The 26,268-nt window shown below is 46.0% G+C and overlaps 10 protein-coding genes across 10 annotated transcripts; 6 read left to right on the top strand and 4 right to left on the bottom strand.

Moving 5' to 3' along the window:
• Positions 1–552: 552 nt before the first annotated feature.
• On the top strand, positions 553–2,370 carry K444DRAFT_615781 (alkaline phytoceramidase). Its single transcript, XM_024880794.1, has 5 exons — positions 553–951; positions 1,012–1,024; positions 1,096–1,156; positions 1,303–1,443; positions 1,517–2,370. Exons 1-5 carry the CDS (start codon positions 881–883, stop codon positions 2,218–2,220), a joined length of 990 nt encoding a protein of 329 aa, XP_024734231.1. The 5' UTR covers positions 553–880; the 3' UTR covers positions 2,221–2,370.
• Positions 2,371–2,792: 422 nt separating this feature from the next.
• On the bottom strand, positions 2,793–4,501 carry K444DRAFT_665704 (uncharacterized protein; the record flags this gene model as incomplete). Its single annotated transcript, XM_024887101.1, has 4 exons — positions 2,793–3,371; positions 3,420–3,847; positions 3,905–3,932; positions 3,995–4,501. 4 exons carry the CDS (start codon positions 4,499–4,501, stop codon positions 3,222–3,224), a joined length of 1,113 nt encoding a protein of 370 aa, XP_024734230.1. The 3' UTR covers positions 2,793–3,221.
• Positions 4,502–4,738: 237 nt separating this feature from the next.
• K444DRAFT_615779 (galactose oxidase) lies at positions 4,739–6,266 on the top strand. The gene has a single exon (XM_024880793.1). The coding sequence runs from the start codon at positions 4,828–4,830 to the stop codon at positions 6,163–6,165; it is 1,338 nt and encodes a 445-aa protein (XP_024734229.1). The 5' UTR covers positions 4,739–4,827; the 3' UTR covers positions 6,166–6,266.
• A 100-nt stretch (positions 6,267–6,366) lies between these two features.
• K444DRAFT_594252 (cytidine deaminase-like protein) lies at positions 6,367–7,369 on the top strand. Its single transcript, XM_024878343.1, has 2 exons — positions 6,367–6,766; positions 6,834–7,369. Exons 1-2 carry the CDS (start codon positions 6,530–6,532, stop codon positions 7,152–7,154), a joined length of 558 nt encoding a protein of 185 aa, XP_024734228.1. The 5' UTR covers positions 6,367–6,529; the 3' UTR covers positions 7,155–7,369.
• A 1,628-nt stretch (positions 7,370–8,997) lies between these two features.
• K444DRAFT_615777 (S-adenosyl-L-methionine-dependent methyltransferase) lies at positions 8,998–10,747 on the top strand. Its single transcript, XM_024880792.1, has 9 exons — positions 8,998–9,199; positions 9,247–9,299; positions 9,365–9,447; positions 9,505–9,527; positions 9,588–9,606; positions 9,654–9,785; positions 9,844–9,904; positions 9,995–10,549; positions 10,605–10,747. Exons 1-9 carry the CDS (start codon positions 9,104–9,106, stop codon positions 10,633–10,635), a joined length of 1,053 nt encoding a protein of 350 aa, XP_024734227.1. The 5' UTR covers positions 8,998–9,103; the 3' UTR covers positions 10,636–10,747.
• A 747-nt stretch (positions 10,748–11,494) lies between these two features.
• K444DRAFT_476059 (uncharacterized protein) lies at positions 11,495–13,018 on the top strand (the record flags this gene model as incomplete). The annotated part of the gene is made up of 1 exon (XM_024872935.1): positions 11,495–13,018. A coding segment is annotated over one exon (1,524 nt), but the record flags the coding sequence as incomplete, so codon positions are not given.
• A 1-nt stretch (position 13,019) lies between these two features.
• Positions 13,020–15,005, bottom strand: K444DRAFT_615774 (uncharacterized protein). The gene is made up of 3 exons (XM_024880791.1): positions 14,882–15,005; positions 14,497–14,750; positions 13,020–14,440 (listed from the first exon to the last, which is right to left on the bottom strand). Exons 2-3 carry the CDS (start codon positions 14,666–14,668, stop codon positions 13,224–13,226), a joined length of 1,389 nt encoding a protein of 462 aa, XP_024734225.1. The 5' UTR covers positions 14,669–14,750; positions 14,882–15,005; the 3' UTR covers positions 13,020–13,223.
• A 4,321-nt stretch (positions 15,006–19,326) lies between these two features.
• On the bottom strand, positions 19,327–19,485 carry K444DRAFT_488042 (uncharacterized protein; the record flags this gene model as incomplete). Its single annotated transcript, XM_024873155.1, has 1 exon — positions 19,327–19,485. A coding segment is annotated over one exon (159 nt), but the record flags the coding sequence as incomplete, so codon positions are not given.
• A 1,722-nt stretch (positions 19,486–21,207) lies between these two features.
• K444DRAFT_615773 (uncharacterized protein) lies at positions 21,208–21,423 on the top strand (the record flags this gene model as incomplete). The annotated part of the gene is made up of 1 exon (XM_024880790.1): positions 21,208–21,423. A coding segment is annotated over one exon (190 nt), but the record flags the coding sequence as incomplete, so codon positions are not given.
• A 343-nt stretch (positions 21,424–21,766) lies between these two features.
• K444DRAFT_615772 (uncharacterized protein) lies at positions 21,767–26,223 on the bottom strand. Its single transcript, XM_024880789.1, has 9 exons — positions 25,734–26,223; positions 25,654–25,677; positions 25,406–25,598; positions 24,943–25,353; positions 24,319–24,894; positions 24,162–24,267; positions 23,842–24,105; positions 23,301–23,782; positions 21,767–23,254 (listed from the first exon to the last, which is right to left on the bottom strand). Exons 1-9 carry the CDS (start codon positions 25,989–25,991, stop codon positions 21,972–21,974), a joined length of 3,597 nt encoding a protein of 1,198 aa, XP_024734222.1. The 5' UTR covers positions 25,992–26,223; the 3' UTR covers positions 21,767–21,971.
• Between the last annotated feature and the right edge of the window lie 45 nt (positions 26,224–26,268).

The raw sequence follows: 26,268 nt of genomic DNA, 5'->3' as shown, positions 1-26,268 counted from the left end.
GAAATGCAGTCAGAGTGGAGTCTCAATGTTCCCGGCAAGTTTGGTACATTCGTACATTCAGGACAGAGATCTGACTTCCTGGTCTTGACTGAGCCTTCAGTTCAGTTGGAGATGAAAATCAAAGCAGAACGACATTATCTTGAATGAACACTTGACGCATAAACGAGTCTCCAGCCCTCGATTCTACGAGAACTGAATTTTAACCTCGAACACCATTTTTTCGCGGATTTGGTGGTCAAAATAGATGTGACAAGATCAACCACGTGGCAGGTGCACGCGCTGGCTGCACGCTGCTCGAAGGGATCACAGACACCACTTGACTGCCTCCTCTCTCGACTCCATCACAGGCAATCGCCGTCCTGCGCCCCCAAGGCTTCCGTCGCTGCTGCTCGATTCCCATCGAGAACCACACTCATCCAATGGACGTCCCACGCCATGTCATTCTTCAACCGTAAGAAAACTCAAAATTGCGCGGACGCGGCCTCTCATCCGCCTCAACCGAGCCTGAAAACCAGGCATCATCGAAGGACTTGCAACCATCTCCACTGCCAACGCAAAGGACCAAGCAAGCCAACACCGGCTGTTCTGCCCGCAGGCAACGTCGCCTGACCCGAAGCGGTCGAGCGAAACAAAGGAAAGAAGATTGCGCCTGCGGATATGAGACGTCGGGACCGCGCTAGCCATGTTACGAGGCTACCTGAACGTGACGTTGTCCTCGCCTCTTGAGCTTGGGCAGGTTTTTTGCAAGGTGAAGAAGACGAATTTTTCGAATTTTTACATTATCAAGACACGATAGACGCTCGAGAAACCATCAGTTTGACGGATCTGTTGAAAGGAGAAGAGAGCTTTTGATCTAGATTTCTTAACGGAGCAATATCAGATGGCTTTCTCGTGGAAGTACCCACAGCATGCTCATCCATCGTACTGGGGACCTGTGACGGCGCAAGCAAAGTAAGACCCCTTTTCACGGAATACATTCAAAAGAGGAATGCTAATACCCCGTTTAAATAGCTTTTGCGAAGAGGTAAGCTTGTCCCCGTTGAGAGAGAGGGTGGGATGTTGCTTTGGGAGAGTGGGACTGATATCTTCGTCCAGGACTACATTCTCACCGGATACATCGCAGAAGTCATCAATACGGCGTCTAATCTCACCTATCGTACGCCTTCTCTCTTATCCCACCCTTTATCTTCGGCTTCCTCATATTTTGCTCAAAAATATCAGATCACGTGATACGACTATGGTCTTCGTCACGAGACTTAAAAAGCCAAAGAGGAAGAACTGTTTACTAACTTGAATACCTAGTCCTCTATGCCTACCACGGCATAAAGTCAAATGCAAATCACAAAGATGCAATCTTTCGAAACCTCCCCTATCTCGGCATAGCAGGCGTAGGCATCGGCTCTTCAATCTTCCACGCAACACTCAAGAACTACACACAATGGTGTACTTACCCCCTTTTCTCACCTCCCCTCCATTCTCCACTTATATCTCTACAACCATACTAACAAAAACCCAGGTGACGACCTCTCCATGCTCATCGCCACAGCCACCGTCCTCCACCGCGTCTTCACCTTCGACAAATCCCTCTCCGTCACCGTTTCCTCTGGCCTCCTTATCACCCTCTTCATGGCCACCTTCAGCACCTGGCACTGCATCACCGACGAGCTGACCATGCACTCCGTGCTCTTCGGCCTCATGATCGCAACCATCGGCCTCAAGACCCGCTCCATCATCTCTGCCCGCGTCTCCAACCCACTCATCAAAGCCCAAGTCTTCAAACTCTGCACTTGGGGCTCCGTGATCTTTGTCACAGGGTTCGCGATCTGGAATGTCGATAATGCGATCTGTGGGAAGCTGACAGCGTGGAAGAGGGCCGTGGGGATGCCGTGGAGCTTTGCGTTGGAGTTGCATGGCTGGTGGCATGTTTTTACGGGGGCCGGGGCATACATTTTTATTGCGCTTGTGGAGTACCTCACTTCTGAAGATGCGGGAAAACCGCTGGGGGGACGCTTCGCGTTTCCGGTTGCGTGGTTGGTTGATGGAGAGGCGGGGAAGGAGAAGGTTGAGGCGAATGGGAACGGGCATGCGAATGGGTTTGCGAAGGCAAACGGAGCTGTGAAGGTAAACAGATCGAATGGGAAGGCGAATGGGAACGTAAATGGGAATGCGAAGGCCAATGGGATGGCGCACGAGAATGGGAATGCGAAGAAGTCTCTCTAGCTGAGAGTGCGAAGCGGGACACCGAAATTGTTGTTTGATTCCTTGATATCTTTTCTTGTTTACTAGAAGCGAATGTTTTCCCGAGTAGAACTAGAACTCACAATTTGGAAGGCTAGTCTTAATGGAAGTCATTGTCTCAAATACTCCTGGAATATTGAAACTCTTCCCAGGATGTGCAAATTTGGTGAATGTCCCAACACTCTTGGTACAATGAAATCTGACATGGTCTCTGATGAAGAAAGTTAATGGGCAATGTTGGCTGGGACATTGAAAGCTACGCAAGTGGTCTACTAGCAGTATATAAGCCCCCACCTGCCGTCTCTTCTTTCCTTTTCGCGGATATCTGGGACGACATGGATGGTGCACATATTGTATGGGAACTCTGTGCAGAGGCTTGAGACAGAGGTTGGACCTTGTCAGTTTTGTGAATGAAATTTTGTCAGCCTCCACCCAGTGGATAGATGGTTGCCAGGATTGGGAGTAGAGGAAGGAGGGTTGGGAAGTTGACAGCAGCTAGATGATGGTTCGGATGAAAAGGGAAGGAAGGATGAAGTTTTGTTGTCATACTTTGGGGATATTTAGTGGATTGAGGATATGAAGTGAGGGCTTTGAATTCATCGTTTCAACTACCATTGACAAGGAAGGGAACTGACGTTCATAGACCTAGATGCTAGCCCAAATACATGTCTATTGGTATCGTCCGCAGCGAAGTAGTCAGGGCATTGTTCACCATCCTCGTTTCGTCACAGCAATGATCTTCAAGTTGTACAAAGAAGCCAGTGCGCCTTAAATAGGCTAGAACATCCGTGTCTCGAGCAAAACTGTGCTCACGTGAAATAGCTTGTAAGAGACCATTGGAGGGGTAAACAGCGCACTAGCGCTTTTCTATAGATTGAGAAGTGTCCAAGATTAAGTCTACTCATAGGAAATCTTTACCCACGACAACTCCAAGCTCCGAACTCCGTATAGAACATGCTCACTCATGATTCATACCCGCCTGGTTACCTGAAAAGGGAACTCCAGATATCAGGGCCTCCTGTAGCTGCTTGGAACTCTTTCGAATATCCTAATGTGACTCCACACTCGCTCTCACTCCTTGCCTCTTCGGCACTGGGCAGCCATTTTGTCATTGCATCAATCCTGGTCGAGTCCTTCTCCAAGTCAGTACAGAGATCTTTTTCTAGATAAGAGATGCTTACCGAAGGATGAGTAGACAACCACTGCGGAATAGAATTTCCCGCTGCTCTCTGAAATTTCTCCATTCTCTCCCAAACTTTCACTGCTTCATTCGGATCATAACAGCTCTTCGCCATCATCAGCAACCCAATATAATCGGCTTCGCTCTCCTGTCTCCTTGATGCCGGTCTCATCATCCCCAAATCCATTAGAATATCTCCAATGAACCTTCCTATGCCACCCGTGTAGCCTGCATAGTCGAGGAATATGAAGACCCAGCGGACGGGCTCTAATAACACGTAACGGCTCATGTTCTCCGCTGCATGCTGGGCGAGATTGTGTGATATTTCGTGGCCAAGGATTGCAGCTAGGCCGTCATCGTTTTTGGCAATGGGAAGGATACCGCTATAGACGAAGACTTTTCCGCCCGGGATAACAAACGCATTGGCTTCTATTAAATAATTAGCACAGAATCGATGCCTCAACATGCGAGGCATGCAGTGCTCACCGTCAGATTGTATGACATGAACCTCCCACTAACAAAACTCCAAAGTCAGCCATTGCTGTTTCCACCACGGTGTCTCCCGGGGAGTCCTACATCGACATGCTCCAGCCCACTCGCAGGAATCAGTTTCGTCATAACCCTCTCTACCATTCTCGTCCTCGGATCCCAAGCTGGCAGTATTGCATCCTTATCCTGTTGCATAATCATCCTATACATCATTTTCCCCTCCTCCTTCACCCTCTCCTCACTATAACAGTTGAACCTCCTCCTCCCAGAAACAGGCACCGTCTCCAAGTTCGAAACATAGAAGTAAACTCCTCCACTAAAAAGTACGACGGCTATCAATGTTGTTCCCGGATGCCGGAAGCCGTTGCGTATTTGCTCCTCGGATATGAGAGGCCTTGCGCGTTCGACTTCCTCAGGATTGTATCTGATATGCTTGATTCGGGGGGGTCTGGGGCCTCTGCCGGACGCGAATCGAAAGGTGTTCAGAGGTGTGGGTTGCTGGAACACGCGGGGGAAGGGAGTTCGAGGGAGAGGACGTGGTAATATTCGTGGCAGAGCTCGAAAGGAGCTTCGCAGGATGCTTCGTGATAACATCTTGACGTTGAAATTCGAGGGAACCCCCTCGTGCGTTGCACCAGAGTAAGGCGAAGGAGGTGAAGCTGGTGGAGGCTGCAGTGAAGCGCGGCAACTCTCAGCCTTCCCAAAAATACAAGCACCGAATACGGGTCCACGGGAAATTCCCCGTACTAAAGCCCCCCTGTAATTTTAGCCTGGAAATGCCCAGAACGCCACGCTCGCATGCCCATCAGGGTGTCTAACAGTATGTCACTAGCCGCTTCAAATATCACTCCATTTCCTTGAAAGTTCCCACCTTCTTCTTCCCCAAACACATCAATTCCCATTTCACAATCATCGCAAAAATGATGGAAACAGCTGCCACCGCAGCAAAAGTCGTTCACGGCCTCTTCCAAAACACACATCCCATCACAGCAAAATGGGAGAAAATCGAAGCCCCGCCATTGCCCCGCTCCTCGCACAGCATCTCCGTCATTGCAGGACGAGCATACATTTTCGGTGGTGAAATCACACCCAGAGAACCAGTCGACAATGATACGCACGTTATCACTCTGCTATCCGGCAGTGTCTCTTCTGCAGACTACAAAAAGATTCTCGCGAAGCCTGAGATAGCTGGAGGAGAGGTGCCGGAGAAGAGAGTCGGACATACTGCTGCTGTTATTGGCGAGCGGATATTTATCTTTGGTGGCAGGGGAGGAAAGGATATGAAGCCTTTGCAAGAGAATGGCAGAGTTTGGGTTTACGATACGCGGTCCGATGCGTGGACTTACTTGGACCCGATGCCAGGCACGCCTTACCCGGAAGCACGATCATACCATTCGAGTGTTGCGATTGAGAAGCCAGAGCCGCCAACTACGAGTGTTAAGGTCAATAATGCTACGGAAGAACCAAAAGCTGGCAAGATTGCTGCGGCTGCGCAGACGGATGAGGAGATGGGTGGTCATGGCACTTTCTTCGTGCATGCTGGGTGCCCTGCTAGTGGACGGACGAACGATCTTTGGGGATTCGATGTTAGGAGTCGGACTTGGAAGGAGTTTCCTGCCGGGCCGGGAAAACCGAGGGGTGGAACTGCTATCGCTGTGTCGAAGAGCAGAATATACAGATATGGAGGCTTCAATGGACAGGGCGAGGAGGGTGGCTACCTCGATATTCTGGAATTGGGTCTGGATACTTTCAATGATAAGGGTGGACAGGGAGAGCTCAGCGTTTCAGCTAAGGGGCTATGGCAGACACTGAATTTCCAGGAAGAAAGCATGAAGTTCCCCGGAAACAGAAGTGTGGCTGGACTGCAAACCATCACCACGGGTATGGGTCGAGAATACTTGGTGTTGTTTCTTGGAGAGCGAGATCCCAGCAGCCAGGGCCATGAGGGAGCTGGGAAATTCTGGGGTGATGTTTGGGCTTTCCAATGTCCTCCTCAAGGCATGACCGCGGCGAGCTTCAAGGATGCTACATGGCAAGCTCTTGGACGGGAAACAGGCGAGGGTTTGTGGAGTGAAGTGGTTGTTTCTGATGCTGAAGGAAAGGAGGGTGATGATGTCCGGAAATTGGTACCAGGAGAGCGAGGTTGGTTTCCCAGCTCGAGTTTAGGGGACTTGGATCCGAGCAGTATTGTGCTTTGGGGTGGTCTGAATGGTAAGAACGAGAGAGAAGATAATGGCTGGATTCTGAGAATCGAATGAGTAGAAGGGGCGATGACTGGACAAAAATCAGAAGAATCTTTCCTGGAGGAAGAACACAAATAATGAATTATGTAGCAACAAGGAAAGTTCCCACTCTTGAATATGTCCTTTCCATCGGTGCTCGCCTAATCGAGAAAACGGGAGCTATCTCCAACCATTCTCCTCCACTCTTGCCCCGCCCATCATCAACAACAAACCTTACAAAGCCCGACCGTACCTGCAACGTTCTCTTCATCCAGATCTAAAACACGATCTCAAGAGTCTGTTGCAGGTACACTCCCAATTGCTACCCTCTCTTCCTCAACTAACCCCACCCACTCTGCAGCCCCGCCTCGACATAACTCACCTCCTCATCTCAATCAACATGGCCTCCGAAGCAGCTCTCACCCCCGAAGCAGCACGCTCCATCGCACCACACCTCTTCCCTGCTCGAACCCCAATTACAAAAGCGCAGATAGAAGCCGGAATCAACGTGTGCCTTGACATCCAGCGACGCGCCGTGACGTTCGGGAAGCGGCCTTTTGCGGCCTGTTTGCTAGGGTCAGATAACGAGACCGTACTGCTGATGCATCAAAGTATTGATCAAGTGAACCATGCCGAAGTATATCTTCCTCGCTCCCAGCATCCTTCGGTTTCAGAAGAGAAAACAGAGACTGACAATGAAGCAGAGCTCCTTAGCCAGATTAGCATACTCCCACTATTCCAAAGCCTACCTCTGGCAATGCACCCTCGTGTCGACCTGGGAGCCATGCGCCATGTGCTCCTCCACTATCTATTGGGCACATATTGGAAGAGTGGTGTATGCAGCGAGCAATGAGCAATTGGCGCAGTTGACGGGCCCCGGGAATAAGGAGAATTTCACGATGAACTGGCATACGAGGGATATTTTGCTGGGACAGCAAAAGGATGTTGAGATTATTGGGCCCGTGGAGGGAATGGATAAAACGGTTGTGGAGGAGAGTGATGTTTATTGGAAGACGACGAGGTAGTAGGAGGTGAGGGAGACTGAATTGTGACGGAGTCAGTTCTGCTTTGCTGTATTTCGTGTTATTTTGATGTTGAATGGTTTATTGTTTTCTATAACTGCTGGCTGGGAAGTCCCTGGAATTTCAAATTTTCAAGAATTTGTTTTCACTGGCTGGTGTTGGTTGGGAAGTCCCTCGAACAGCAGCTTTGAATGAGAACGTTCTAAGAGACAAGTCGCATTCGAGCCTATTTTAGGGCTAAGTGCGTGATTCATCCTTTGAATGGTTTTCGAACTTTGGTACAGGGGATGACCAGCCAGATGGACAAGCGAGCCCCCTTGGCACCTGGAACACCTTGCTAAAAATCACTACCTACAGAGACAAAACAACTCGACTCTTATTGGTGCTCACGTACTCGCCAAAATCGGTCACTCTTTCCTCCCAAGTTCCCGGTTGTGAGTTCGGGGCTTACCTTTACGTGCCTGGATTCTCCGGCCACGTTCCGGTAAGCTGACATGGGGTCGTCTCCCTGGAAATGCATTTCCACATGATGCCGTACTTTTGCGGCCTATAGAGTGTTCTCCTTGTCGGAAATTATGTGCCGTACACCTGCATGTACTCGTATGATGAGCCTGCAGGAAGTAACCAGCACAGTATGGCGGATTGTACAGAAATCACCAGAACAATCGTTTCGAATCTCATATTATATATATATATATATATAAGTCCTTGCCACTCACTTTCAATTTCATTATATATCATCTCCTCGCTCGTCGCAGCGTTCCAAATTCGAGCTGATATCAAATATTCGAACTCAATAGTCACATCATTGAATTCACTTTCTTCTCAATGTTCGGGTATAACTCTTCAACCCTGCTTGCCCCGCCATTCGGGAGACGTCCAGCGAGAGTCGCAAGGAATTGCTATTTACTCGTATACGCTTTTAATCACTAAATTATAGTCTAGGCCCTGAATATTAATAATCAATTTTTTCGTGGGGTGCGGCACAGCATTTAATCATGAAAATCCGTTTCGGGTTTCTCTCTTGGGCTAGTGATCCTTGCAGTTATATGCAAAAACTCCCTGTTTTAGCGTATTTTTGACTCCTGCTCTTTTCTAAAACTGCAAATTGACTTTTACTAAAACCACAAACTTCTTATAAAAAGTAAATATTTAGAATGGCCTTCTTTTAAATATCTTAAATATTTGTTAGACCAAGAGTTTAAAGCGAGTATTTTAATAATTTTAAGGGTTTAAAGTAAATAAATTTGGTGTTCCTCGTTCTCGCCTAAATATCGGTTGTGCGAGGCCTGCCAGGCTAAGTCAAAGTAATTTTTGATAGCAAAAGGGCTAAAAATCTACTTAGAAAACTAACTTAAGAGTTTTTTTTTGAAATTAATAAAGATTCTAATAGAGGACTTAAAGAGAAAAAGTCCTATAATAAGATTATAAAATTAAAGGTAAAAATATATGATTTTCGAGTACTTTTTACACGGCTTTTGAGCCTGGCACAAATAAAATTTAAAATAAAAACGAGGAATACCAAGATTCCTTTTATTAAGTCTTATAGAATTAATTAAGAACCTACTTGAAACCTTATAAAAAGTATATATTCAGACTCTTTAAAGTAATACGAATTTTCATACCTACCTTTTATTAATAGAAGTTTTAAATAGTCAAGTTTTATTACTTAGGAAAACATTTGCGAGAAAAAGTATGATTTTGCCAAAAATGCGCTAAAACAGGGAGTTTTTGCACATGACTGTGTGCTTTCCGTATCCGGCTGTGTCCCCGCACTAATAGATTTTCGTGGATGTTGTGTAGCCTCAGATCCACCATTTCCCCGCACTTCGAGATAAGGAACCACCAACGACGCTCCTTCTCATCCTAGCTTGCTGATCCATTCCACTCCTTTGAAATCGCATAGCACATCCAGGATCTTGATACTTGAGCATCTTTGTCCTCCCAGCAACATGGAGACGGCTTCAACAGCGGACGATGCGGCTGGTCCGCCGTTGCAGGCCCCTGTAGCGCCTTCGACTTCTCTAGCCGAAATCCCTGGTCTCGATGTAAGTCTGATATCTACATTGGCTGCTCGCTATCTTATTATGACTAGATAGATAGTCAAGCCAGTATGGGGGATAGCGATTCCGCCATTGGAAGCATGGAGTACGATATCCCGCATTCACACAAGGTGTTTATATCAAGAATGTCTGTGCTGATTTGTGACCAAGGTCTTCGACGCAGTCACTCAGGGATAGCATCTATGAATACGTGGAAGAGAATGGGCGGAGATTTCATAAATACAAGCAAGGAAGTGAATACCCTCCTCGGTTTCAAGATTGCATTTCATAGGTAGCTGACATGGAATCAGATTACTTACTTCCGAACGATGAGGTGAGCAAGACTAATGTCTAACACTCTGTGACTTTTATTAACTAGAGACTTAAAATTAAGACAGAGCAAGACAGACTAGGTAAGTGAAATATATACTCTGACGGAAAATGGTTCTAATTATTACAGACCTCCAGCACCACTTGTTCACCCTGACGTTCGATGGCAAGTTACACATCGCCCCCATCGAGGAACTGAAGGGTGGAATTCACAATGTTCTGGATATCGGAACTGGTACCGGTATCTGGGCGATTGACTTCGGTACAAGATCCCTCCTCCATCACTTAATATCAACAAACCGCTGACTTTAGATGCACAGCGGCGACTTACCCATCCGCAAACGTGGTCGGCACAGACCTGAGCCCCATTCAACCAAACTTGTCAGCGCTCCTCTTTTCTTAACTCACTCTCGCTCACCCACTACACACCCTAATGTTTCTTGCACATTCCTTCCCTAACCCGCCCCGAAGCGTCCCGGCCAACTGCAGTTTCGAGGTCGACGATGCAGAAGACGAATGGGTCTTCCCCCAAAAGTTCGACTACATCCACGGCCGCGCCCTGATGTCCTGCTTCAAAAACCACAAGACAGTCTGGGAACATGCCTTCAAAGCACTACGTCCAGGTGGAATTCTCGAACTCCAGGACCTGCAGATGCCGTTGCGTTACGTCGACTCCACAGGCGAGGGAACAGCCATGAAGCTATGGAACGAGCGCTTCATGGCTGGTGCGCTCGTTCTTGGCCGTGACTTCACAAAAGTCGCGAAGTACAAGGCAGTCTTGGAGGAAGTGGGCTTCGCAGACGTGGTAGAGAAGCTGTATTATTGGCCCGTTGGGACGTGGGCCAGGGGCAAGAAGATGAAGACTTTGGGGGCGTGGTACAGAGAGGATTGTCTCGCGGGACTGCATGCAGCGAGCGCGCTTATCTTTACGAGGGCCCTGAAGATGACGCCTGATGCGGTGGAGTTGTTTTTGGTGGATGTGAGGAGGGATATGAGGGACAATCGGATTCACGCTTATGTTCCTGTGTAAGTGTCCTGGATAAGCAGAGGGACGGAATAGTGCTGACTTCGTGCCAACTAGATACGTTGTTTATGGAAGAAAGCCACAATAGGAGTTGGCTTGACGAACTTGTCGCCGCTGTTGGCTGAGTAGCCGTAGAGGCTATCTGGTTAAAGATGATAACATCATTATTGGGCCAGTCTCTGTGCACGCTTCTACTCCGCTATATTAAGTGTGTAATCAAAAAAGGATGTAAGCTCTACCCCAGCTAGCCTTTGGATAACTCGCGAAATCTCTTAGAACATGGCGCGATGTAACTAACAGGACATGTTTTGTTACATTTCCTCAATGTGATCGCTGTGTCGAGATCTCAGGGGCAACCTCGCTTATTTCGATCAGAAAGACTTCACCCATCCACGCATGCACTTTAACATCTTTCATAGAGTAATATACAAACAGAGTCGGAAGGCTTCTAAGTCTGCAATGAATCATTTTTAGTGATTCTTTTCTTTTAGAAAGCATGATATCTTAAAGTGTTCTCTGGTTGGAATAGGGAACCTGCCAAGCGCTAAAAGTGGGGACTCGGCTGTGCAAGCCTCCTGAAAACTTCGAGTCACTGCTCTTCGACTCATCCTCACTCATTCATGCATTCATGAGCAAATTGTGCATGGAAGATGTCGAATAATCCACTGGATTGAGGGTCCACGTCCATTGACCAACTGTTGGTTGTGTATCCCGGGCGAGATAGACTCAAGCCGGTCACCACATCGCATGCACTCTTTTCTCGCAAAGTGGTCTCGACCTCTGCCGATGTTGGCGTAGTGGCGCCACAAGGAGCTGTCAGTTCAACCTTGGCAGCAATATATAACAACGTTAGTTATTTCTCGATTTCAAGGTGTAAAAGGCATCTTGTTTTCTAGTCTCTTTTCAAACCACTCAACATGTTCACGAATAATTCCTTCGACGTTCAGGTCACGTCCTCGACGAATATATTTCCCGAATCAACTCAAGGGGGTGGTATCTTTGTTCCATTGTCAATCTTCGACAATGCTTCTACTAGTTTCGCTCGTTGCGCGGCAGCTTGGTTTTACGATCCTCCTTCCAGTCCAGCATCGGTACTGTCCGCTTCCCACTTGCAAATCTCTCTTTCGAAAACTCTGAATTATTACCGCCAATGGTGTGGACGCCTCTCATATGCTACACCAAAGCCCAATGGCAGCCACAACCACCGCTATCAACGAATTTGGGTTACATACAATACATCAACAGATATCGGGATCCCTTTCGTCACCGCCAAATCTCCCAAAAGTCTTTCGAAATTTCTACCCAGTATCTCGACTCGCAGATTTTCACTGAAAGCATGGGATGCATCTCAACTTCCAGCTGCCGAACTCCTTCCCAAGTCGAAACTATCGGTTTCAGAAGACAGGGACGCTCCGAATGTGATCATCCAATTCACAACTTTTGCCTGCGGAAGCACAGCAGTGGCGATAGAAATTACCCACTGCTTCGCTGATGCTGTGTCCCTATCTCGCTTCGCCAAAGACTGGTCTCATATGAGCAGTTGCATGTTCAGAAACGAACACCTTCCAGCACTCACTCCCATCTTTGACCCACAACGCCTCGACTCTTTCGCAGCAGGCGACATCGACACCTTTTCTCCCGATCCCTCCATCGTCACCAAAGCCCGTTCACTCCCACAACACAGATACGACTGGCATCTCCAAGTCCAAGGCCAGCCCTGGCCAACCCACACACCCGCCGATTTCGACACTTCCCTCACTCTATCACCAAGCACACCAATCCCATGGCACCAATGGGACACGAAGGCCACTATCTCGCACCACGTCCTTCACTTCTCAGCACAAGAAATCCTAAACATTTACTCGCTCGCCACCTCCCCTTCTTCCGGTACACTCGTCAAAATCTCCAAACACGATGCGCTCTTAGCACATATCTGGAGCCACATCACCCTCGCACGCCAAATCCCAGAAAACACAATAGTGTATCTAGACATGACGTTTGGTCTCCGACCACGCGTCTCGCCTCCTCTGCCAGACTCTTTCCTCGGGAGTCCGATTACACATGCCGCTATCCCTTCCACCGTTGCCTCTTCACCTCCATCAATTTCTTCTCTTGCACAAATGATCCGGAAAACACTTGCAATTTTCACACCCGAAGCAGTGGCAAACCATCTCCATGACGTAGCATTCGAAGTTGCGCCCCAGAGGCTATGGAGGGCGTGTCTCGGTAGAGAGCATGTATTGCTGACGACCTGGGTGCATGCTGGTGTTTACGAAGTTAATTTTGGAGGTGGAGGGCCGCGGCATGTGGAGGCGGTGATGCCGAGTTGTGATGGGCTTGTTGAGGTTATGGAAGCGAGTGATGTGAGGAGGGAGGGTGGGGAGAGGGCGGATTGGATTAGTGAGGGTGTAGATGTTAGTGTTTATCTTGAGGCTGAGACTATGAAGCGGTTGCTTTTGGATGGAGATTTGTGGGGTGGTAATTGAGTGTAGATTCCAGGTCTATGTACAGTAAATGGAGAGTAGAAAGGAGGTAAGTGAAATATATGAAAAATGTAGAATAAAACACAAATTTATGGAGTTGAAAACCCTAGCGCTCTAATCTAGACCCAGGAAAATGTGAAGTCTCTGTGCGTTCTACAAGTGGACGTTGTTCATGAGTCTCAACCTAGGACTTTCATTTCGGGTTGAAATCCAGGATAGAACTCTCGTGGCTTAGGTCATATCCATTCCACCAGGTACCAGCGCCCCAATGCTCAGAGGACATTTCGCACTGCATGGTATGAGAGTTGCGATCAAAGTCGCTATCGTTGCCTGTCATGCCTGATCCGCCGTCTGCAACCGGTTGTGAATGGGAAACCTTAAGAGCTTCAGGAAGTTCCTTTTCGGAGCGTTCGAACCAAGGATTGAAGTTGGCCACGCTTTGCAATAGCTGTGAAGAAGGATCGTAACTGAGAACGTCGGCCTGGCTTCGGGTAGTGCCCGGCTCGGTGATTAGTGTCGAAGGATCTAAGACCTCGTGGGCAGTTCGAACCTCAAGGCCATTCCGATAGGCGTCCTCCACCAGTCTTTCGGAGTCGCTTTCAAGTATTGTTTCACAGTACTCCAGCTTCAGCTTGAGCAGCAAGGTGTTCCTGGCACGCCAATTGAAACGTGCAGCAACGTTGTAATTCCCGACTTGGCCGGAAACAAACTTCTCCCATCGCGAATGTATTTCTTCCCGTCGTAACAAATTTCGAAAAAGCGTGTTGTACTGCCATTCGTCTTCAGACATGCGATCTTCCAAATGCTCAGCAACATGGTCCCGCCATTCATCCCAGGAGTGCAGCAAGCGGTCACAAAATTGACGCCCGCAAGCAAAAGCTCGTTTGCTATATCTCAATTTCGTGGCGGTACCGGAATGTTTGCAACGATTGCGATGGCAGTGCTGAACCGAATGATGTTGAATGAAGTTGCAAAGCTGATCGAAGACTTGGTGACAGTCAGGGCATTCCCATGCCTTTTTATCTGGTTTGTGGAAGTCATTCATGTGCTTCCTCCAATCTGATCTCCTCCCAAACGATTTCCCGTTGTGCTCATCAAATACGCAGAACCATCGGCTTTCCGATTGCTTCAGAACAGGAGTCATCTCCAGGGAGGCTGCATTTCGAGGCTCCATGGCGTGTTCCTTCTCCTCCGGACATGGAGAAGTTAGGTCATTCACACTACCTCCAGTTTCATGAAAATGAGCAGAGACACCACCGAGATCTTGGCAAAGCGAAGACATGCTGGAGGAGGAAGAAACCAGTGTACTGGGCAACGTTTGGAATATGCCAGTAGAACTCGCCCCCATGTGAGCGGAGGATATTGAGGACAAGCTTCCTGAACCAGAGAATGGAGAAGCAACTCTTGGTTCTATTCAAACTTTTAGTCAAGTTGGATTTCCTACTTCGGTCTATTCGTGAACTCACCACACGACACTTCCCGAATGATCCAGAGGACGATTTGAGGGGGATACTTTGTAATCAAAGCTCGGGCATGATTCCAATCATCGAATGGAATGTTGCAGGTTGGCGAAGGAGGTACAAGGAAGTTATGCCCGGGTGGTGCGCTCGTCAGCCGGGGTTTGGGTGCCACTTGCATAGGCGCGACGTCGGAATGACAGGAGTGAAGATATATATATTCACTCGAAACCCGTCGACAAACAGACAATATTCCTCAAAGCCTAGTAGCCTATCAGAAAATTATGAGAGAGAAGCGCAATTTTTGAAAAGGCAAGACTGTCTAGCAAGAGGGAAACCTGACTTGTGACCCCCTCAAGAACCCCCGGACTAGCAAAAGGTATATATACTGCACCTTGCATTGAGAGCCTCACCCACCGCCGTCTGACAACTCGCACAGAGCACAACAAATACGCCCAGCCATAGCTCAAACCGCGCGCGCAGCTGTGCCCTTACTCATGAGTTGAAATTTGGCCAGGGATTGTCGAACTCCGGCAAGATATTTCTGCAAAGAAATTCGGCAGATGTTTTATTTTCTGCTTGCCGTGTGGTTAAAATTAAACGCCGCCTGATTCATCATGGTTACCTACGGACATAAGTCGGGAAAATGTAAACGTCACCCCCTCGCCCCCCGCGGGTCCCGGGTGTCGATTGGGGCCAGGGTGTTTAGAGACCTTAAGTTAGATTTTTTAATATAAGTATAAGCTAGCATATTATAAGGCTCATAATATAATCACGTGCTTCTTGACTTATAATAAAAGGATTTCTAAAAATAGAATTTTAATTTAGAGGAATTTATATACTAACTAATGAAGCTCTAGTTTTTAAGCCCTATAATGCCCTATAAATTAATGGCTTATAGGGCTCTCATGTTTAGCTTTAGGGACTTGTTCGCTAAATTCCTAGGCTTTCTTAAGCTTACCTTTAGGCTATAAAATATATACTTTTTAACTTCTTTAATTTAAAGAACTATTACTGTCACGATAAGGTGGTTGTTGCAGTGGTGGTAAAGAGCTTGAATTGAGCTGAAGGCTGTGTGCGCGGCTAAAAGCACTGGCTACACGCTAAGTCACGTGCAGTGGCACCACGTGACTGGTGCCACGTAACAATTACTAATTTATATTTGAATAGCCCTTAATTAGCACTATGAGAAAATAAATAAAGTTTTAAATTCTATTAATTCCTTATAAAATAGAATAAAATTAAAGAGAAAGCTAGATTTTTGGTGTTCCTGTCGGAGCGCCTCTACTATGGGTTAGTGGCCCCCAAATTTAACATTTTCCCCATAAGTCTTGCAACTACCAGGGTCGGCGCCACTTCTCGCTTACGAGCCTGCTGACAAAAGTCTGTGGTTTTAGCGTATTTCGCTAACAAAACAGCCCTGAAAAGGATTTCAATAATTATAATTTACATCGCAATTTTGTAGACTAAGTTCTTAAAATTAAATATACCTTCTTTTATTGAATACTCTCGAGTCTTAAGATAGTATTATTAATAGTTATCTAATTATCGTGGAGTGAAGTTGATGACTTTGGTTTGGCGAGCCTGAAAAAATCGCTAAAACCACAGACTTTTGTCAGCAGGCTCGTTAAGTGGCAGGACCGCTGCACGGCAGCCAGGAAGAGCTGTAACTACAGGGCCTTGCAGGCGTTCCAGGGCCAAAATATAGCGCATGGGCCCTATAAACATTGCTAAACCTACTCTCCCTATAGGCTATCGAGCCCCTAATTTTTGTTGCTAGGTCATCTACATGTGGCGTCCTGAAGCTTGGCACTCATCCTTGCCGGTTGCAAGACTTATGGCCGCGACCTCCGTAATCAGCGGCACACCAGCTGCAATTTGTTAATCACGGGATAAGATCATGTGATAATTTGCACAAGGTATCCTGTATCAAATGTAAAAAAGCTGCCAATAATTGCTTGATAATATCTCGAGCACCTAGAAGTAACTATGTCTGCAGGAAAATCCTTTAGCACTAGCTCCTTCACTCACTTCATTTGCTGCTGAATGTCTTCGTCTGCATCAGGTCTTGATCTCTCTCGCATACTGTAGTTCCACAAGAAGAAAAGGATTAGAGGCAGGAGTCTCTCTTACGCGGTGAATGGCACAATGGCATAAATCACCACAAAGCTAGAATAATGAAGAAAACGAACAGTCCCCACAAACACTACAAATGCCATGCGAGCATCCACCCCCCCAAATGTTCTGTCCTACACCGGCGTCGTGCTCTGGGTACAGCCGTATGCGAAACTACAGTTCCCTGCCGAATTTTAAGCGAACCTTAACAAACCACAATTTGCGATTCCACCCCCAGACCCTATGCAGCTAATTCCAATTAAATTATAAGCCCTTTTAGAAATATACTAGGGAGCATATAAGAACCAATTTAAGACAAGGTATACTTGTTCTAGATATAGTTCTTAAGTTATTTGTAATAGTATGTCTTGTCCCTAACATTTACCTTATATAATGAATTTGGTATATTTTTCTAGTAAATCGCCCACTTCGCCAGCATTTCTTTATTAAGCTATAAGCCCTAATAATAATATAACAGGGAACACTTAGAAACTAATTTAAGCTAAGGCGCACGTGTTCTAGAGGTATAGTTCTTGAGTTGTTTAAAAACGGGCTGGTTGAATAGAAAATCGAGGGGCTAAGCGAGGGTCTGAGAAATGCAAGGCTTAAAACTCAGAATTTTTAGCCTCCTTTAATAACTTGAGAACTATACTTCTAGAACACGTGCACCTTGGCTTAAATTAGTCCTTACGTATTCCCTGTTACATTTCTAGAAGGGCTTAAAATTTAAATAATATTTCCTAGGATAGTTGGTAAAAACCGTGGTTTGCGCAAATCGCGTTTTGTTAACGAGTAAGGTTCGCTTAAAATTCGACAGGGAACTGTAGTTTCGCATACGGCTGTATCATAACGATGGAGAATACTGCGGAGATGTTGTGCTCTGAAATGAAGTTGTAACCCAGCTATTCCATGCTGGTTACCCTTTGGTGCTATCCCGCAACTCCTTGGACTTGGCTTTACTGCTGTTGTGAAAATAGAGGGAGGGTAGATTGGATTAGTGAGGGGTTTAGTGTTAGTGTTTATCTTAAGGCTGGGGCTATGAAACGGTTGCTTTTGGATGGGGTTTTGTGGGGTGGTAAGTGAGTGTATAAGCAGGTAGGTGCAGCATGTGAAGATATATTCTCATGACGTCCATGGGCACATAAAATGGACTAGATGATTCTCTGTTGGGGTATTTCCTTGAGTGACCTGGTGAGTCCCGCTAGAAAGTTAGTTGAAGAAATTGTACTGACAGAAACCTGTGACTTCTACTTTCTTTGGGATTAAGTACCCTATTAGATCGGTGCTGTTCCTAACCTTGTTAAATGGGTACTTCGCTTGGCCTTTAGATGGCTAGATGCATAACGCCTGCATATCTTAGCTCCGACTTGACTCTTGAGGAAAACATCATTGTGATCAAGCTCCGACGAGGAAGACAACTGCTGCTGCATATCCTCGCTCGTTTCTAGGAACGACATGTGCACAGCGCCCAAATTGGAACCTGGTAATAATGAGCCGGTCGGCGAGATACCTGCAATAAGCGAATTGGAGGCGGATTGTGTAATGCCTATGAGATAGTACAAAGTGTTGGAAACTTGTGCCTGAGGCTGACAGTAGCGATTCAGGGCATTCAGCTAAACATTGGTTTCCAGCCAGGCTTGGCAGAAATACCTAATTTCCGGTATCGATACGTATCGATGCCAGAATCGTAAGGTATCGATACTATCGATACCGAATCGATTCTTAGTAATACTTTGCCCTATTTCTAAGGCCCCAGCTAATTTTGGTGCCATCGTCTGAACTATACCAAATAACTACGTGAATCATAGCTTCATATGATGCAATATAGCTTAATCTGAGTCATTTATGCTCCCATTTTTAATTTTCGATAATCCAGATACCTTTAAAATAAGCTCTCAGCTCCCAACCCTCTCTCCAATTTATACATACTTTCCATATACCCTCCATTCTACCTACCCCCACATATACATATACACACATATATATACATATACTAGTCAAGATGGCAGCTCAAGCTCAGCAAGATCTGGTAATCTGGACTCGTCTTAATGGCTATAATAACGTACATTACTTCCTTCGTATGGGAGGTAATGAACTAGAGCCATCTGTCATTACTGGTAGCCCTTAATAGCGAAATACCTTCAATATCGCCAATCCTGCCCCCTCAGATATCGCAATCAAGGGTCCCTATACTCCTGATACCTTTAATGTCCCGCTTCTTCCTGAGGTTATTAATGCAATCTTGACTCAACGAGTATAAATTACTTCTTTATACTTTATACGATCTATACTAAATAATATAGTAGCCAAGTTAATATCCGTACTCCTTGTACTGCTTGCCAAAATGGTCAAGGCATTTTTGAGGAGTACTTAAGGGTTCCTGGAGGAGAGTGGTATAGAGCATATGGTAACTGTATTCGTTGTGGTTATGCGACCCATTGCAGTATACGAGATATTGATGATAATGGGGGAGAGGGTAATAGTAGAGGATAACCCAAACCCCCTCAAATTATACGAAGTGGCCGGGTTTCAAAGCCTGGACGTTACCCTGGCCAGAGTATCCCTTCTATTACAAATAAATAGATAGGACTACTCTCTTTATATCATACGATTGCCTGGCTTTTATATAATACCCAATAGACTGTATTAAGCTCTTAATATTTGCCCTTTTTTGATTTTTCCCTAGCTAGTTTCAAGGAAAGTATTTAGAATTCCACTCTTTTTCCAATACTTTAAGCACTCTCGTATCTCAATAGTCTCTGCCTCCATTTTTGCCCTATCCCAGCCTACCGTACGTCGACCCCCTGAAAATACTCTCTCTGGCTCATTACTCATTAGTGGAATAGAGAGGATATTAATAGCCATAAGAGAGAGCCTTGGCCAGCGTTGCCTCTATATATCCTGATACCACTAAGCAAGGGCCCCCTGTTTACCAGGATCATGCAATGCTAGTAAGTTATAGTCCTCAAACTCGTCTTGACTTACAGGCCGAGCTATTGCCCGGAGAGATATAGAAATTCAATCAAAAGTATCTAGTTCTAATATCTCATAAGACGAGCTATCGTATGAAAAAGCTGGAGGAGTAGGTATAATTATAGCCCTTTCCCTATACTTCTCCCAGAGCTTTTTAACCTTGACTAGAACTGGTTTAGACCATTTCTTTGGCCAGTATATCTCAATATACCTCGTACGATTACGAGGATTTAAAATCAATACGGTAGCATAAACTGGAGACATATCGGTCTTTATATAATAATTATCCAGAACCTTGTATACTGCCTTAATTCGGCAAAGAAAGTCTTTTCCCTCTGGATCTCTACTCTTCTGATATTTGGCCTATTAGAATTAGTATAGTCATATAATAGAAAAGGAAAACTTATATTCTCTTCTTGGAGATATTTAATTAAAATATCTATTATAAAAAGGGTAGAATCAAGAGAAGTCGAGCCCTCAGTAGCAAGAGTAGCTCGTATAAAAGGAGTAAGGAACTCCTTAATCGTACGAAGCTTTTTCCAATCTTTGGAAGTCAAGATATCCTCCTCAAGCTCCTTCTCATGATCTTGACAATACCTTTCTACTATAGGCCGTAAGTTGAGTAATACAAGAAGCATCTTATACCAGCTATTCCATCTCATACGATTATCCATTGGAATTAGCCTTCCTGTAAGCATACGGAACTTCTCTGTTCTTCTAGCTGATCCACGAATATAAACTATAATATTATATACTTGGCCAAGGGGATCTATTAGCCTGAATTGGGCCCTTATTGCCTCTGTCACATTAAAGGCTTCAGCTTGCTCTTGCTTATCGTACGAATCAAGCTTCTCCAAGCTAACCTGATTCGTAAATAAGAAGGCTTATATAATCAGATTAATAATATGGCCCAGATAGCGAATACGCCAGTAATCTGCTTCCTAATTCAAGCCAAGCATATCCTTTAGCTCCTTTTGAACCATATGACAAAGAACATTATTCGTAGAAGCATTATTGCTTATAATAGCTCCAAGCTTATTAATAATGCCGTAATTTTGAAGAACTGGCCAAAAAACTGCCATTTGAGCCTCTGAGCTATGGCCAGAAACCTTCTTTAAAGCGAGAAGGGCCTTTTGTTACTTTCCATCATATATAGTAAAGTGGCCACAGATCGCAAGTAAAAGCCATCGATTTGGAGAAGTCCAGATATCAAGAGAGATATGGATAAGTGAGAGTATAGCCTGGAGTACTTGTCGTACGGTATTCTAATGTTTTCCCCAAGCTTCTTTAATTAAGCTAGCAATTCCTGAATGAGAAGTCGTAATTTTGCCCGTAATAGCTCGGTTCAGTAGTTGGCAAAAGGTATGGAACTCTGGCCATTCAACGAGAGCGTAAGACAAATTCCGTACGATAATGAGAGAAATCAAAGCTTCAGTAATAATTGAGCTATTGAGATGGGCTTCCAGGATCTCGGTATCAAGCTCCTCTCTCTCGCTCGTTCCAGTAGCTTGTTGGTAATATTGCTTCAATTGCAAATTAACCGCCACTTAGTTCTTGCTCAAAACCTTCTCAACAATAATCTGGTGATGGCCTTTCAAGTGCTTCTTCATATTCTGAGTAATAGAAGTACCATATGGCGATTTTTCTGAATCAGTACAATGAGCGCAATAAAGATAAGCTTGGTTCTCCTCCTCAGTGGGAGAACGACAGTACTCCCAAGCAGGAGACCTCCATTTTGTATGATTCTGGGAAGTCGAAATTGATTCTGCTGAAGCGGAAGCTAAAAAGGAAGAGTCTAGTTCAGATGGAGAAGACATTTTGAGAGTATAATCTGAATGGAATCGTAATGTGAGGTGAGAGAAGTAAAGAGAGTAAAAATTGAAGGGTGCGGGGTAGAAAGCGGTATAAGAATCGATTCGGTATCGATACGTATCGATATTAGTAATACCTGAGTAATACCATCCAGTATCGATACCGAATCGATGCCTCAGGTATCGTTGCCAAGCCTGTTTCCAGCTAAATAAGGGTTTTTAGGGGTAATAGGGGTTATTTGGATGTCTATAAAGGCCTTAGATCACTGTAAAATGGATAGTCGTCTGAGGAGCATTGCATGCCCCCCTTTTGTTTGCCACTTCAACAGGAAGTTTACCAAAACACTGCTAACGCATTTGAACAAGATATTCATATATTTGCTCATTCTTGCATGCTGATCTACTCCAAGGCGCCGCCAATGCATGCAGAAGCGCGAAAGAGAAGCACTAGAAGCGTCGAGCATCTTCCAAGTGTTTCTGTACGTCGACCTCCTTTCTTCGTAGCTTGGCGTCCAATGGATTTTGGTATTCAGCAGCCAAACTTCGTGCTAGACTAGCTGTATATCCTTGATCATCCATAAGACGTCACTCGTCCATCTCTCGCTGCCAATGTTGCCGGTAGTAAACATCTTCTTGTATTCGCCCCTCTGCATCTTGACGGGGTGGATATCTTTCCTGACCTGGGTATTGTTGTTGCTTGTACTGTGTCGATAGAGGAGTACCAAGACGATCGGGGGCATGCACATAGTTTTGCTCAACCGGAGGAGGTGTCCGGCTCCTCTGATACGCGAAGCTATTGCCTCGAGACCGATGCAGAGGACGCGGAGTATACTGAGTCGGGGGCGTGTACACGCGAGGAATCGCAGAATAAAGGGGATCCTTCAATATGGGTTGTGAAGGGGTTGCGTTATTGTCGCCAAAGGTACTGAGACCAATCGATCCACTTTCTTGTAATGGTCGTCCATATTCTTGTCTCGGAACATAAAGTGCTTGTTCCATTTCCCAGTCATGCTGGTTCTGATGAGACATCGAAGTCCTAGGGTCGGCTGCTGCATGTTCTGCAGTCAAGTCTATGATCTTACTGGGTGGAGACTTGTTGCTCGTAGGCGAAGGTGGTCGGGAGGGGGCCCAGCGGGGTTTAGAGAATGGTCGATATGCGCCAGTGTCATCAGAGGCGTGTATGTTGAACGATATTCCAGCATTATTTTGAGTACCCTCCCGATCGCTGCTGAACTCCGCTTCATTCCATTGGTACTTGTTTCTAGATATATTATTGTCAAAGTATTCGCGCATGGCTTGCTCGACATTGTTGTTATTTCCCTTCAGTCGCAATATTACTTCTGATTCAGGTATATTAGGGAGCAAGCTCAGTAAAGTATCAATATCGGCACGGGATGGTCGGAAGAGTGTAATTTGGCGTTTGGGTTGTTCTTGAACTTGGTCCCGAGCTGTTTCTTCCGCATGTTTTCGTTTCTTCAGAGCTCTGACCTCATCAAGAAGGCTCGCCCCATTATCAACATGAGCGTGATATTTTCGGGTGTGTCGATTGAGTTGAGGTCGAGTAGCAAAGCCCATCTCAGAATAAGCACAGGTAGGTGCATCGCAACGGTACTCTCGACGGTGCTGGGCTTCGTGCTTTTCTCGCTCTTGGCAGGATCCAAAACCGTCTGTAGATCGTTCGCAATGCGGATATCTGCAAGTAAATGCCGAATCTCCATATATGTCTCGAAATTCTTGCAGTTCCTCTTCACTGACGGACGATGACGAGGGAAAGGCTGGGCTCAGGAGTGCCTCCAAAGCCAATTGGTATTGATGCCGGGTAGAGCTCAACCAAGAGGGATCTGAGTCACGTATTTCGAGTGACAAAGCTGGGGTAGAGTTATAATGAGGTCATATTGAGCGAGAGAAATTTACCTTCGATAGACTTTTGTGTCCAGTCTCGGTTTCTCAAGTTATCTCGAAACACTTCCAAGCTAGAAACGAATTTGCTCAAACCAGGAAAAATCTCGAGGGAATTATGTTGTCGGGCGGGAGCTTGTTTGCTCTTAGAACTTCCTACCGTAGTCGATTGTGTCAATTCTCCAGGCAGCTCTGCTTTGTTGTACTTGACAATTTCCTCCACTTGTTGGACGAAATATTCTGGAATTTCCAAGTTCTGAGCGATAACCAGATCCATGTAAGCCTGAATGTGCTTGTACCAAAATTGGTTTGCGTATATTTGCAGCCCATGCAGCCCTTGAAGAACCCAGAGCATTCTCTCGTCTTCCATACTGTGTTGCGGAAGTAGCCGAAAGCTTGTGTTGAGGTATGCGATGCAGGAAAACCCAATGTTTAGATGCGCCTCCTCGGGTCTGATGAAAGGCCGTCCATGTCTGAAAGCTACTTTCATAATATATCTGCGAGGCAATCAGTAGAGAAGTAATATGGCGAATAAATGCCGTATATTGGGACTTACTCTTGTGCGGAAAAGTGGACAAATGTCAGGGTATTATAAGGACCATCTTCGATCAATGGTCTACAAAGGTCCATGACCCTTCTGGGAAGCTTGGTGTTCCTGTCAAGAGATTCTCGATCCGTACGAATGCTGACTCCGTCTAAGATTTCGTGTATCTTCAGTCGCCGGTAGGAACACGACATCCATTCAAGAATTCTGATCGAGAGCGACCGAGTATGAGGAGGAACTTCCTCAGCTATCATACGATCAAGTATCCGACCGTATCTAAGACTCGGGTTAGTCTTCAAGGCATACATTCCTTGTGTTCAGTTCCAACTTACGCCTCTTTCAGTCCATGAGGCAAGCTTCGTGCACACTCGTCGAGGTCTCTTCTGCTATAGCATTGCTCGAGGTCTTTCATGATAAGTTTCACCCAAAGAAACATCCCTGGAAATGTATCAGATATGGTTGATGAGTCGGACAGGATGGAAGGCTCACCATCTGCCTTTTCTGCGAGCAATCGAGCGATATTTTCGAAAAAGTCTGGCTCAAGTTCTACAATGAAGGTGGACTGGAGGATCTGAATTTTATATGTAACATAGCGCTGGATGTCCGATTCCACTTTATCATTCTCGTCGAGGGAGATCGTAGGTTTCTTATCAAGCTCGGTCTTGATATTTGGTTCCTTCCGACTCGAGATTAAGATTTTGCAGTGTAGCCTGGGACCCAGACATGTTGACTGCAGCTCCTTCAACAATATTTTCTGTCCCGCTTTTGAGCATTCGTCTATGCCATCGATAACTATTCGGGTGTATGGGTGAAGTTCCAGTAACTTGGGAACAAGGACTCTAAGCTGAGCAACGCTTGAGCTTAATCCACGAGAAACGAACTCATTCGTGATTAAGGAAGCAAGTTCTGGATGAGCTCTGAGAAGTTGAATAGCTATGGTTCCTAGGATTCGTTCGCTTGGATTGTCCCACGCATCGTCTTGATTGTTACAGAAATAATAGCAAACATTTAGTGTTTTGACTTTTTCGAATAGGTTGATGATGGAGGCACACATGACGCTTTTGCCTGAGGGAAGGTTAGAAAATATTGGAGCATTAAGAAATGCGGACGCACCTGCTCCTGGCTTACCATTCAGCCAAAGTATTGGCTCTGAATCGTCATCTCTAAGCCATGATTTCGTCTCAGGTACTTGTCCAATCCAGTCGAAGGTCCCGGCATGTCTCATTGCAGATCTTCGAGCGAGCTCTGCCTCTTGTCTTTTATCGTCTACTGCCACCCACGATGTTGAGCTTTGCAATTGTAGCAACCGCTTTTGAGAATCGTTATCGTCTAAAATTGCTGAAGCCTGTCGCTGCCTCTCTGCAATATCGTCTAGAATTCGAATTCGGGCCGCCCTATCCTCGACCATATCAACCGAATTTGCCTCCTTGTCAATGAAATCGCGGTGCTTCTCGATAGTATTGATGATACCCTGAAATCTGGCCCGGAAATCCTTCCACAGCGACAGGAAAATAAGATGCCATGCTATGTTGAAGATTAGAAAATCTAGGTGCATTTCGCTGCATGAGAAGTTTACCTCGACGCTGGAAGAATTTATATGCACGTTGGTGAAATTCAAGAATTGCGCCATAAATACCGGCAAGGACAGAATGAAACTCGGGGTTGTCTTTGAAAGTACTTGAGTAGCGATCGAATCGGGGAAGGGCGTTGCCAATCTCGGCGTATGCATCGAGCAAGGCTTCGAAAATGTCACGATGATTGCTTGCAAGCTTATGTCAAAATCAGTGGGTGTAAAGCGAAAGGGTGAGCAGAGTCTCAACGGACCTGCAACACGAGCTTGATTGGAGCCTTTGGTCTGTCAGTTCTCCGTCTTCTTTGTGCCTCAGAATGGCAGGGCGACTGACCCAGATGAACGACAAATATTGAGTCCCATTGCATAGAATCTCAATCACCTTCGCATATTTTTCGAGGGTCTCGAGCAGGGGCTCGATTCGACGTAGATTTTGCGCAGAGTGACGCTTCCGTTGGGCTGTTTGGATATCCTGAATCGCAGCCCAAACGTCTTGGAGCTCAGTGGATTCAAAGGTGTGCCGGTGCTCCAGCGATATTGACCTCTGCAAACTTTGAAAGGCTTGACGGATCGTACTTGTCGGACTTGACATGGTTCATGAGTGCAAAAAGATAAAATGTCAATTTCAAGAAATGAAAGAGGGTTCATCGCGGAAGATTTTGCTCTTGGTTGGGAGGCTTTCACGGCGTTCTGGAAGGGACGCTGGCGTTGGGCGAACTGCGAGGCTTCTGCAGCGGCGCCCACAAGGCTTTGTGTAACAATGGCTGCGTGGACATCAGCAGAAAATTTGCAACTTCAACCATGATACCCATCTGTACGAAGACATTCCGAGCTCTTCTTAGACTCATTGACTATCGCCAATGAGGTGG

The sequence above is a fragment of the Hyaloscypha bicolor genome, assembly GCF_002865645.1.
Source record: "Hyaloscypha bicolor E unplaced genomic scaffold K444scaffold_117, whole genome shotgun sequence".
NCBI classification, from domain to species: Eukaryota; Fungi; Ascomycota; class Leotiomycetes; order Helotiales; family Hyaloscyphaceae; genus Hyaloscypha; species Hyaloscypha bicolor.
The sequence above is the reverse complement of the archived record's forward strand: the minus strand, read 5'-3'. Positions and strand labels throughout refer to the sequence as shown.